At 37.3% G+C, this 13,080-nt stretch overlaps 1 protein-coding gene across 2 annotated transcripts in view; it reads left to right on the plus strand.

Annotated features, from left to right (window-relative positions):
• LOC106068248 (uncharacterized) overlaps positions 1-13,080 on the plus strand; it is a 44,187-nt gene that overhangs the window by 12,429 nt on the left and 18,678 nt on the right. The window contains exons 3-5 of one of the 2 annotated variants that reach the window (XM_056040724.1): positions 548-595; positions 814-1,166; positions 12,188-12,281. In XM_056040724.1, the coding sequence (XP_055896699.1) occupies positions 548-595; positions 814-1,166; positions 12,188-12,281 (495 nt within the window). Of the gene's footprint in view, positions 1-547; positions 625-813; positions 1,167-12,187; positions 12,282-13,080 lie in introns of both variants that reach the window. The other variant, XM_056040725.1, reaches the window with a different exon arrangement.

Raw genomic sequence — 13,080 nt, forward strand, 5'->3', positions numbered from 1 at the left:
TAATACAATCTAAAAAAAATTAAGTAACACAGATATAATTTATTAGCAATTACATAGTGGTGTACAATGACGGTGCTCACTGTCCAATTGAGGAGAAAGCCCAAAAACTGCGTTCAATATAGGAGCATGAAGTGACCCACTTTATTTTAAAATAAAATCTTGACTATGCGTGGTAATACAAAGGAATACAGCTATTTTTATAGTCCTTTAGTTGCAGAATAAGAATCTGCTTTCAGTTTTTTTGTAAGTTAAACCTTCACCAAATAAAAAAATAAAATAAAAATTTGACCTAGTTCCCGTAAGTCGGTGTTCAGGTATAAGAATCTACTATATATATATTTTTTTTTGTGGATATTTTTTGACATGTTATTAATGCGGTTATAGTGTTTCCCCATTCTACTTTACATTCTTGATGGGAAATAATATATGTTAAATATGAGTGTTTACTTAGCTATAGCGCTTCTATTGGATGTGGGGTATAATGTATTATTATATTATCCTCTATAGATTTCTTGATTATTTTCAATGAAATAAATATTATTTTCAGGTCATAAAACTAAAGAGTTGGATGTACCAGCTTTAAGTGTGGAACAAGGTGATAAAGATGATGCAAATTCTAAAATAGTAAAAAAAAAATTTAACATTAGCTTCATAAGGTTAAATTTAAAATAATAGAGATTAATTTAAATATATCTTTATTTAAACCAAAGTTATAAATATAGTTTATATATATTTACATTGTGGAGCAAATTAACTAAATATAATTTAAAATGAAAAATACTTTACATTTCATTTTGAGATTTTCTGCTTCAGATACTCTTAATCTGCAATTGACATTAAAAGTGAAAGAGATGGATTCTAATTTCTCGTTACAAAGTAAAAAAATAAAGAAACTCCAACAAAATCTAAAGGATCAACAAACAATCGTTGAAAGACAGGAAGATACAATAGAAATGCTGTTTAATGATTTCGAGAATGAAAATAATGCAAAGTTTAGTGAAACAGAAAATAAATTCAATGATCGATTTCAAGAAATTCGCGAAGAGTTTATGACAGAACTTCAAGCTGCTAGTAGTTTTATATCACAACAACAAACTCAATGGGAGACTTTTTGTCTAGAATTGAAAGAAAAACAAGAAATAGATAAAATACAAGACCAAAAAGAAGTATGTAATATTGATTTTCTAGAAATACATACATTGACTTCAAAAAAAAAAGTTAATTATCCTGTAGCCATCGACCATTGCTAGGAAAACAAATATAGATAGATAGATAGATAGATAGATAGATAGATAGATAGATAGATAGATAGATAGATAGATAGATAGATAGATAGATAGATAGATAGATAGATAGACGTTTCTTGTTGTGTGTTGTGAACTGATCTGTTCTTGTGAGTCAAAATGTCTTGGTGTCCGGGCCAGCTTGTCTGTGAGTACTGTGTTATCGTGAACTGTTATGTTTTTCTTGTTCAATAAAGCCTAGGATCAAGACATGTTTTCATGTAGTGTTTCATTAGGTTACTACAATTTGTTGAATAAGAATCTTGTGGTTTAATTGTGCTTCAAACTTTAATTATAGATTTTTTTCTAAAACCTGAACGATTGGTGGTGGATCCTAATGATCCGGACGCTCAAAGGATCTGGACGCACTGGCTTCACACATTTGAAAAATGTGCATTAAAACAAGCTGTACCAGAAGGTGTGAAGTTCGAGCTACTATGTAACTTTATCTCACATGGTGTGCATGAATTGATATCTGACTGTACCGATTTTCAAACTGCCAAACAAACCAATGAGGTTTATGCCTGCTATTTCCTATCCAATTGTAAACAGGAAACGGGACAGGGTGTTGACATGTATGTTCAAACATTGAAATTGCTGGCTAAAGACTGCCATTTCAGAGCAGTCTCTGCCCTTGAAAACTGGAACGAGGCCATCAGAGATGCATTCATTAGTGGTATTTCAGTGCGGAAGGACTGTCTTATATCTTTTGTGCTTTATTCAACAAGTCCTGGCAAACGCACAAAATACCTACCATTTGGAAGACTTCTGAAATAATTCCAGTACCCAAAAAGAATATCATTGATTCCAACAACGACCTACGTCCCGTAGCACTTACATGAATTCCAATGAAGTGCCTGGAGAAAATGATTTTAAAACATCTACTGAAAGAAGTCGAAACACGTCTTGACCCGCACCAGTTCGCTTACAAACCGTCAAGAAGTACAGAAGATGCAATACTATTCATGCTGAATTGTCTATATCATCATCTTGATACTCAAAGACACATTATCCAGAGTATTATTCGTAGATGTTTCATCTACATTCAATACCATCCAACCACATCGCATGGTACAAAAACTAAAAACAAAAGCATACAAGATTGGATTCTAAACTTTCTTATCAAACGCCCACAATATGTAAAAGTGAACGGGCATGTGTCAGGCACAAGAGAGCTTAGCATGGGAGCGCTGCAGGGCTGCATCCAGTCACCTGAGATGAACTCCTATTGAAAAATCTTAGCAGGAAGGACTACTCCTCCCGTAGCTACCATACAAGTCGAGTGACTGCTCTGACAGGTCCCCCCTTAGCTCGCGGAGCTGGGGACACTCGTACAAGACGTGAGGCACTGTTTCGACGCTCTCTCCACAGTGACGACATCGGGAGTCAAAGTTCGTGCGGAACAGGGCAAAATATTCCCCAATAGGACAGTGTTCCGTTCTGCACTGCGCAATAATTGACTGCTCTGACCTCCTCAGTCGCCACCATGGATCGTCGCGATCTGAGTAAAGCATGTGCTGCCAGACACCACTTGCCCTGTCGGATTCCTCCCAAGACTTTAACCACTTCTCATGAATGAGTGCTCGGATTTGTGCCGTTGCTTGTAAGTACGTGCTTGGTGCTTCGGGGTGTGTGACTGCTAAAGCACCCTCCCTTGCGAACGCGTCTGCCGTTTCATTGCCCCCCACGCCGCAATGTGAAGGCGCCCACTGCATAAAAACGACAGCTCCAATAGCTCGGCGGATGTTATCTGCGGCGCCGATTGCCTCATCTATTACGGGCGACCCTCCCCCCCCGCCACCCATAGCTTGGAGACTGGAGCGAGAGTCGGTTACTAGTACCACCGTAGTGGCACCAAGTTCGCGTTGGGTCATTCGGGCCCTAATGGGCGTCCTGTCACCAGTATTGCATATCATATACACCAATGACATTCAGAGCCTATCAGCTGACACTCAAATCATAAAATTAGCTGACGACACAGCAATCATTGGCCTTATTTCAGGCTACGAAAATCTGTACCATTCAACAATTGACACCTTTTACCAATGGTGTATAGACAACTTTCTAATTTTAAATGTTCAGAAAACTAAAGAAATTACAAGATCAGCTGTCGTCATCGAGAAGTACATAGAAGTTAAATTCATAAAGCACTGGTTGTGAATGTGTATGTAATTTGTGTGTGAATGATATTCGAATTTTTCATCTATACTGTTACTGTACAGTAGTTACGCTGATGTTGTCAATTGTAGTCAAACTGAATTTCCATTTGATTGGATCAATAAAATTACCTTATCTTATCTTATGTCATCACCAGAGATTAGGCAGAGACTTTTAGAGTACTCATCTCTGGACCTCGCAAAGTCATTGGAAGTAGCCTAGATCTCTGGAGATTGTACAGAAACATTATGTGCCATATAACTAGCAACAAGCCACTACTTTTCAAACACCACAAGCACAACCATCCACTACGTCGGAATTGCTACTTTGCTCTGCTGTAGAGGACACGATTGATTCGACAACCGGTACCATAGCTGCAGCTCAAGGCAAGTGCTACTTTTGTGGAGGTGCTATCCACTATCGTAACAAATGCCCTCTCTAAAGATGCAATCTGTAATAAATGCGTTAAAAAGGGACACTACAAAAAGGTATGCAAATCAAAACTTTCTACAGTTTACAGACCTAACTCCGATTCAGCAGAGTATACAATAACAGCCGCCTCTTCGTTTTCTCTATCTCGTGCTGTAATGAAAATACAAGTTAACAACATTACACTTGATGACCTCATCGATACAGGTAGTTCGGACAGTTACATTTCTGCATCGGCTGTCAGAAAGTATAGATTCAAAACTTTTCATTCATCAAAACCTATATCTATGGCCAACACGAACCTAACTGGTTATACTCGCGGCCATGTTCATGCTGACATTTAGAGTAAAGGTTCCCTTCATAAAGACTTCAAGCTTCACATACTTGACAACCTCTGTGAGGATGTTAATTTAGGCCATGACTTCCTTGAACAACATGAGAGTGGCCTAAACCATCAATGGTCTTAAATAGAATGAAAGCTGCTAATGTTGAACCAGCTCCTCTTTTCCAAAATATGCTTAAAGAGTGTCGACCTATCGCTACAAATCCAGACGTTATTCTACTAATGATACTCTATTTATTAATTCAGAGGTTGACAGACTATTGAAAGATGGCATCATTGAGCCCTCGTCATCGCCATGGCGGGCTCAAGTCTTAGTAACAACTAAAGAATGACACAAACGAAGTATGGTAGTGGACTCAAGCCAAATTGTTAATTACTTTACACTTCGGGATGCTTATCCCTTACCCCGAATATATTGTATGGCCTCTGAAATAGCTAAATACGAAATATTTAGCACCCTTGATCTTCGCAACGCATACCATCAGATCCCTCTCATGAAGACTGATCGCCCTTAAACTGCCTATGAAGCTGGAGGAAAGTTAGACCAATTCTGTAGGATACCCTTTGGAGTAACTAACGGGGTAGCCTGTTTTCAACGGACAATTGACAAGATCATAGAACAAGAGTCACTGGATGGTTAATATGCTTATATTGATAACATCACCATTTGTGGTAAGGATAGAAAAGACCATGATAAAAATCTGCTTAAATTTCTTGGGTCTATAAAAAAATATCGACCAACTCTTAATGAGGGAAAGTGTGCATAATAAGATTACAAGGTTGTGAAGTCTCCCATAATGCACAAAGGCGAACTGTAGGTTCTTTTATTCTACAATGCAAACTGTATAGGGTATTTCTCAGATAAGATCCATCCTTTAGTACACAACAAAACTTTCCCACTCCCTGAAAGAATCTTCATTTCAAGCGTTGAAAGAAGAACTAGAAATGGCTGTTGTCACTATTATAGACCATAAAATGCCGCTGGAGGTTGAAACAGATGCATCGAACATCGATATATCCGCTACCTTATCCTTGAACAAAAGACCAGTTGCTTTCTTCTCCAGAACACTATCTCCTATTGAGAGAGCTAACAATTGCCCCATCTGTGCAGAGATAAAACCTCGTTTTTATCAACCATCTGCTAGCAGCTTAGTAAAAGCCACATCTCCATTCGAGAGACTTGGTGTTGACATTAAGGGACCACTCCCTTTCTCTACCACTAAAAATAAATATTTATTGTCCTGACATGTCTACTCAAACAGTAATTCGATGCTTCACAAACCTCTTCAGCATTTTCGAGACGCCTTCGTATTTACATTCTGACCGGGGTTCAGCCTTCATGTCTGAAGAGCTACGATCTCTCCTCAGAGGTAAAGGCATAGTAACAAGCAGAACCACAGCATACAATGCCAAAGGTTACAGGCAAGTAGAAAAACTTAACTCGACTCTCTGGAAGTCAATTCTTCTTGTCGTCAGGTCAAGAGGGCTACATAATACACAATGGGAGTTAGCCCTTATCGACCCTCTCCATTCAATTAGATCTCTACTATGTACTGCTACAAACATGACGCCTTACGAAAGACTATTTTCCTACAAAAGAAGGTCCGTCTTCCGACCTGGCTATCTGTTCCAGGGCCAGTCCTAATGAGAAGGCAGTGAGGCAAAGCAAATATGATCCGCTGGTAGATGAAGTGGAGCTTATTGAAGCTAATCAGAACTATGCCCACATACGTCTTTGAAATTGAAGTTCCTTAGAATAAAACTTCACTACTAAAATACGTCCCCATCACACCGGATAACAATAAACTTCAATCATATGTATCCAACTCTTAAGTACATAAAATAACTATTAGAAATACGTTAAGTCACTACGGACTTACTACTTTCAACTCTACACAAGTTACTACTGTCTTCAAGTTACTTCTGTGTTTGATTGACTATAAATATACTACTGAATAAAAGTAAATTTGGCCATTCTTACTTCCTCTTTCTAATTCACGTATCTTTCACTCTAATTACCCGAGGTGAGTATATAACAGGAAATATCAAACGAGACTGTGACAGTCCGTAGTAAATGATTTTGCTCCGCGAGACTTTGAAATATCTTCTTAGGTGTTTCAACATCAATTGACTCTTGGTAGTACTAAGACTTAGCCGGGTGTTTCCCCAACTCACTCAGCTTCTAGGGGTGACATGGAGATATCTGCAGAAAACATGGTTCAGAGGAAAACACCATTGAAAATGGACAATAATCACTTGCCAGAGATACGCCCTTACAGCACTCGTATAATCTGAGAAGTAGAGCGAAAAGACACTAAACAAGAGGTGAACGTTGTGTATTTATGTTTCTTGTTGTGTGTTGTGAACTGATATTTTCTAGTGTGTCAAAATGCCTTGGTGTACAGGTCAGCTTGTGTGTGTGTACTGTACAGTTTTGTTATTCTTGTTCAATAAAGCCTATGATCAAGACATGTCTTCTTGTAGTTTTTCATTAGGTTACTCTAATAGATAGATAAATAGATAGATAGATAGATGGATAGATATATGGATAGATAGATAGATAGATAGAAATATAGATGGACAGATGGACAGATGTATAGATAGCATGGGCGTAGCCGGGGGGGGGGTTTGGGGTTCAAATCCCCCCCCCGAAATGAAATCCCCCCCCCTTGGGGGGATCGGAATTTAGTGAATGATTTTTTGCTTTGATTTTGTTTATTTTAGGTGAGATTTTAATACTTAACCATCACTTGCCCCAGCACAACCAATGGGGTTTTGAGTTTAAAACCCCCTACCAGGGGGTTCGAGTTTAAAAACCCCTACCAGGGGTTTTGGGTTTAAAACCCCCTACCAGGGGTTTTGAGTTTTAAACCCCCTACTTGGGGTTTTTGCAGTTAACTCCCCCTCTTCTATAAAACAATACAAAAAAAAAATGCAAACGAAAGGCCCCTAATTCCAAGAGCACATTTAAGGGAGATTTTGATTTTAAACCCCCCTCCAAAATTTACGATTAACCCCTCTTCAATATAAAAAAAAAAAGCTCAAAATGTTATGAGCGTAGCTAAATGGGTTTTGACTTAGTTTTGAGTTTAAACCCCACTTCAGCGGGGTTTGAAGGTAAAAAATACCTCTTTAATAATAAAAACAATGCAAATTATACATTCAAAATGTTATGAGTGTAGTCAAAGGGGTTTTGAGTTTAAACTCCCCTCCAGTAGAGTTTGAAGCTAAAAAGTACTTCTTCAATATAAATAAAAGCAAATTACTCACTCTAAAATCTATAAGCGTAGCCAAAGGGGTTTGGAGTTTAAACCCCCCGCCACGGGGGTTTGAGGCTAAAAAATACATCTTCAGTTGAAGAAAAAAAGCAAATTACGCACTCAAAATGCTATGAGCGTTGCCAAAAGGGGTTTTGAGTTTAAACCCCCATTCAGATGGATTTGATGCTAAAAAATACCTCTTCAATATAAAAAAAAGCAAATTACACACTAAAATTATTTGAGCGTAGCCAATCCAATCGGGGGTTTTAAGTTTAAACTCCTCTTCTACAGATGGCGTTTTTTTTTAAGTTTAAAACCCCTCCAGATAGTTTTGAGTTTAAGATCCCCCTTACATATCATTTTGAGGTGGAAAACCCCCAACAGATGATTTTGACAATAAAACTTCTCTTTTCGATATAAAATCTAAAGCAAACTACAGTCACTTAATTCCAAGAGCGTATTCAAGAGAGGCAGGGGCGGACTGGGTATCAAAATCGGCCCGGGCATTACCACATAAACCGGCCCACAAATGGCATATCATATATTTTCGGTGAGGGGGGATTTATACCCGACTCCGCAATTTATATATATAAATATATATATATGTGTGTGTGTGTATATGTAATTAATCTTCATCACTTTCTGATCTTTCATTCTTTCAAACGTTTTTTCTACCCTAGAATACTCTCTTCCTATAATTAGTGGAAATACAGTACACACCGCCAAAGGGCGGCTATGGAGTCCGCGCTCCCCCCTCCCCCCAGTGGGAAGCCCCGGAACCAAGCATTATTTCCGTTATTTTAAGCACTAAAAATGCATATTCTGAGGTATCTACACTGCAATTAGCTTGCTACTCTTCCGCTTTAAAAAATTCAAAAACCAAAGCTGCCTTTCACTGGAGTCCAGCGACTTGTAGAAAAAGGTAAAATGCTTTAGATTTTGTATTGGAGGGGGAAGGGAAACCACAAAACCCCTTTTGGCTACGCTCCTGAAATTTGGTGACTGTAGTTTGCTTAAGTTAGCTGCACTGGGGCAGTAAGTATAGTTTCCCTTTTAGACAATGAGGTCTGAGGCAAGTGATGGTTTGAAGACCCTACCATCCTGGCTACACCCATGTGTTATATTATAGGTGTAAGCCTTATTCTCTACAAATTATATAAAGTTTGATAACGCATCGAAAACTGGATGTATGCATTCGTAGGATTACATAATGTATTCTATTTATACATGTATGTAGTCTGAAAACTATAAACAATACAATAGCCGCCTAATGAGTTTGAAGCTTTTTGGTATTACTTATACATTACAGACATTTTTTCAAAAAATAAGATTTTTACGTCTTACGCATTTCATGTGTCAATCTAGTCATGCATGTTGATCTGTGACTTAAAATATGCTAAATGATTGGTTTTCCTGGCTGACTCAGGTAACCCATTCCATTAAAAGATAAGAGAAAGCAGAACGGTTAGAGAGACACTTACTTAATGTGAAAAGCTCTTTCTTCCTCCTAGTACATTTACAAAAACGCAATTTGAATATGAATATACCATGACCCCATTATTTAAAATATAAATCTCCTTTCATTAAATATAAGATGTGACAGCGCTATATAAATTATTGTAATAATTTTCATCATTAATGACTTCATACTAAGCATAAGTTTGCCATTAATTATAGATCTAATAGTATAAAAATTGATTTAGATTTATTTTGTAATTAAATATTTTTTTTTTGTAAGCCTTAAGTGTAGTATTTTTAGATCTAGATTCTATGTTATTAAAAAAACAAAACAAAAAGAAACTTACTTTTTCTTTTCAAATCGCAGAAAGCAGAGCTTTATACCCATATTGAGCTATGAATAAGTTGGGTGGTTTGCAATTTCGCGGCTGTGTGTTAAAGTTAATTTCTATTAAGTTTTGTTAAAGAGCTAATTGTCGCGCCTTTTTTTTTTGCTGCGTTATATCAATGTTTTCTAACTTAAGTTACTTAACCTCTCTCATCCCTTTTTTGGTTAAATTTCATTGGAACCATTAAAAGACGGGGGAGGGAAGGAGCAAAAAAAATATGGAAGTGCCATCAAAGGCCCATGCCGACCAGCAAAATGATTAGGGCAAACACAACCTCGAAGACATCAAAGCAGTCCATGCCGCTCGTGCATAGCAGAAAGTACGGTCTAACGTTTTGCAAATGACAATACGTAGAGTGTATAGTGTATTTTTGTGTGTGGATATTCTTGTTCAATTTCAAACAAAATTAATTGTAATAAGAATTTAAAAAAAAAAAAAAACCTGTTCGGGCCTTTGTGTCTTGATGCTGTTACTTTTTTTTTTTTTTTAAGTTGTCTGCATTGAATTTTTTTTTTCTTTGGTCGCGACCAGACCGGCCCATTTGGTACCGGCCCACCGGGCATTTGCCCGTTTGCCCATATAGCCAGTCCGCCCCTGAAAAGAGGCTACACATTTTTACCAGTGGCAGGGCTCCCTTAATAAACTGCAGTGAATAGTCATCTGCCGAAATTGAAAAACACTAAATGTGGCTCAACAAAGATGGCTAAGACAGATTTTAGGAGTCATTTATAGAGATCGGGTTTAAATCACGGAAATCCTATGCCGAACTGGGAGTCGACCCTTTAGTAAGATTGTGAGAGAGCGACGCATGAGGTTTGCGGGACATGTTCTCCGACAAAATGAATTACGCATAAGAAGAGTTGCAATGATATCCTAGTACAACTTGACGCCACTCATTCATTGAGGTCCTTATGGCAGGTGGGAAGAGGCTTCAGACATTACCAGTGACAGATTTTTATGGAAACAGCTTGACGTCAAATGCTCCGAATGGCGCGGGAATGTCTAAGTCAGTAAGAATAGCACATTAGGTTTTTGAAATAAAACTATTTAATAGCAGGAAAATGCACTGTAGATACCTCAGAATATGCATTTTGTTGGCTTTCAATATCAGAAATAGTGCTTGGCGGCGGGTCTTCGCCCCGCGCTGGGGGAGCTCCTAGCGCTCCCCCAGACCCCCTTGCTAATATTGGCGGGCAATCTACAATTTTTTCACTAACTCATGGAATAACCTATTCTAGGGCACAATAAACGTCTTCCGAAAGAATGAAGAGTCAGAATGCAATAAAGATTATGTACACACACACACTAAATCCACCCCCCATAACCCCCCCCCCCCACAAGAAAAAAAATCCTGGCTACGCCCATGATAGATAGATAGATAGATAGATAGATAGATAGATAGATAGATAGATAGAAGTTTTAAAATGTTTGTTTGTAAAATGTTTTACATGTTTCGAATGTTCCTTCAGAGTTGAAGATAGTTTACTTCCTAGTCCAAACCTCCCGCAGGACGACGGGGGATGGCAGCGGGCAGGATTTGAACCCTCGACGTTAATAAATCCGAACGACAGTCCAGCGCGCAAACCGCACGACCACGCAGCCATATATGGATAGATAGATAAAAAGATAGATAGATAGATGAATAGATATATGGATATATATAGATAGATATATAGATAGATAGATAGATACATAGATAGATTAATTATTTGATACAAAAATTGATAGATAGATTATAGAATAAGTAGGAAGCTATATGTACAGAAAGAGATGATTTTGAGATCCATGTTAATGCTCCTTTTTAGCGGCCCCCGAAAGGGGAAAAGACGCTATTAGTTTTGTGTGAAATGTCTGTCCGTCTGACCGTCTGTCCGTCTGTCCGTCCGTCCCGTTTAGATCTCGTAAACTAGAAAATATATTGAAAATCCGACATCACAATATTTTAGACCATTCAAAGTTCTGATGCAACGGCTACTTTTTTTTTTCCTAATTTTTTAAATCAGTTATGCATGCAGTTTTTTAAAGAGAAAAAGCTAATTAGTATGCATTATAAGTTAGACCTAACTTAAAACGAATAGTAATCTTATAAACTTTATTTTCTTGAACTTTTTTTTTTTTTTGGAATTTTTTTTTTTTGAGGATTAGAATAAGAGATTGAGCCTTTTCAAAACAATTAAATTATTTATAAGACTTCAGTTAGGCCTGGAGAGGCGCGTCAGTTGAGTGGTAAAGCACTTGTCTTCAGAACCGAGGGTCCCGGGTTCGAATCCTGGTGAAGACTGGGATATTCAACTTCCCAATTTTTTGGCGCCTCTGAGACTACCCAGTCTACTAACCTGACATTAGTTGGGGAAAAGTAAAGGCGGTTGGTCGTTGTGCTGGCTACATGCCACCCTCGTTAACAGTAGGCCAAAAACAGATAAAATTTACATCATCTGCCCTATAGACCATAAGGTCTGAATAGGGGAACTAGTTAGGCCAGGTTCACATCTAACTTTGCATTCACTTGCACCTATCCTTTGATCTGCTGCACCGTTGGGGCACTACACAAGATCTGTCAACCTTCTTTCTCCATTCTTATCTCTCATTTGTCTCTGATATAATTTTATTTGGACGTTCTTTCTGAAAATATTGAAGCCTGCCTGCGAGGATCACTTCGGGGGCCGATTTTAAGTTTTGTGTTTCCACACAAACTGTCTTTGTAACCTTGTTTTTTTTTTGAGTTGGTGAATTTTCAATCTGAAAAAAAGCAATTGTACAAAGAAAATTGTAGTATATTATTGCATCGCCCTTTAGCGTCTTTCACTAGCGTTAACTATCTAGTATCCAGTATTATAATAAATTTAAATTAATATAATTTTTTTTCAGCTGGATGTTCATACCAAGATAGAAGAATTGTTTAAAAAACAAAAAGAGTTGAGCAAAAAGTTTGAAAACATCATCGGAAAAGAAGATTCTCAAAGTAAACAAGTTGTGTACATTATTATTAAAACAAATATAGCTTTCTGGTTAAAAAGAAAAACTAGATTAAAATTCAAAACCGTTAGTATAAAAAATTCCATTGATATGTTATTTAATTTCCTGTTAGACACCTTATTTATATAGATTAGTTATTTAGCGACGCACCATAGAAGACGCATATTGAACGGGACTAGTGACGTTTGGGATATGTTGGGTTAGAGACCGGAAAATCAGTTAGCGATAGAATACTCCAGGGTAACGTCGTGTTTAGTGACAGAGACTTCTACTGTGGCCTTTTATTAGAATAAATCTATGTGAAGTTGTTTATCAGTGTTGACTACATCTCTTCATTAGTTAAAACAGATGTTTACTTGTTTGTCTGGCTTGTTGTTCAACTACACGGAATACACCCGAACAATTATACACAAACGCTTGCAGAGTAATTGGTTGAAATTCAACAGTCATCCATAGTTGACCTCAAGACAGTCTGAACAAGCAACATCACATTCCTTAGCATTCACTCTCCCTCTCTCTCTCTGTATATATATATATATATATATATATATATATATATATATATATATATATATATATATATATATACACACATATATATATATATATATATATATATATATATATATATATATATATATATATATATATATATATATATATATACATATATATATATATATATTGTTGTAACCCTATTGGCGACGCGATAGGGTTAACTGTGTGTTATCAGTTGACATGTGACATTGGTCAGTAATACAATTTAGTGTGCTATATTGTCAGGT

Source organism: Biomphalaria glabrata, chromosome 9 (assembly GCF_947242115.1).
Source record: "Biomphalaria glabrata chromosome 9, xgBioGlab47.1, whole genome shotgun sequence".
NCBI lineage: Eukaryota > Metazoa > Mollusca > Gastropoda > Planorbidae > Biomphalaria > Biomphalaria glabrata.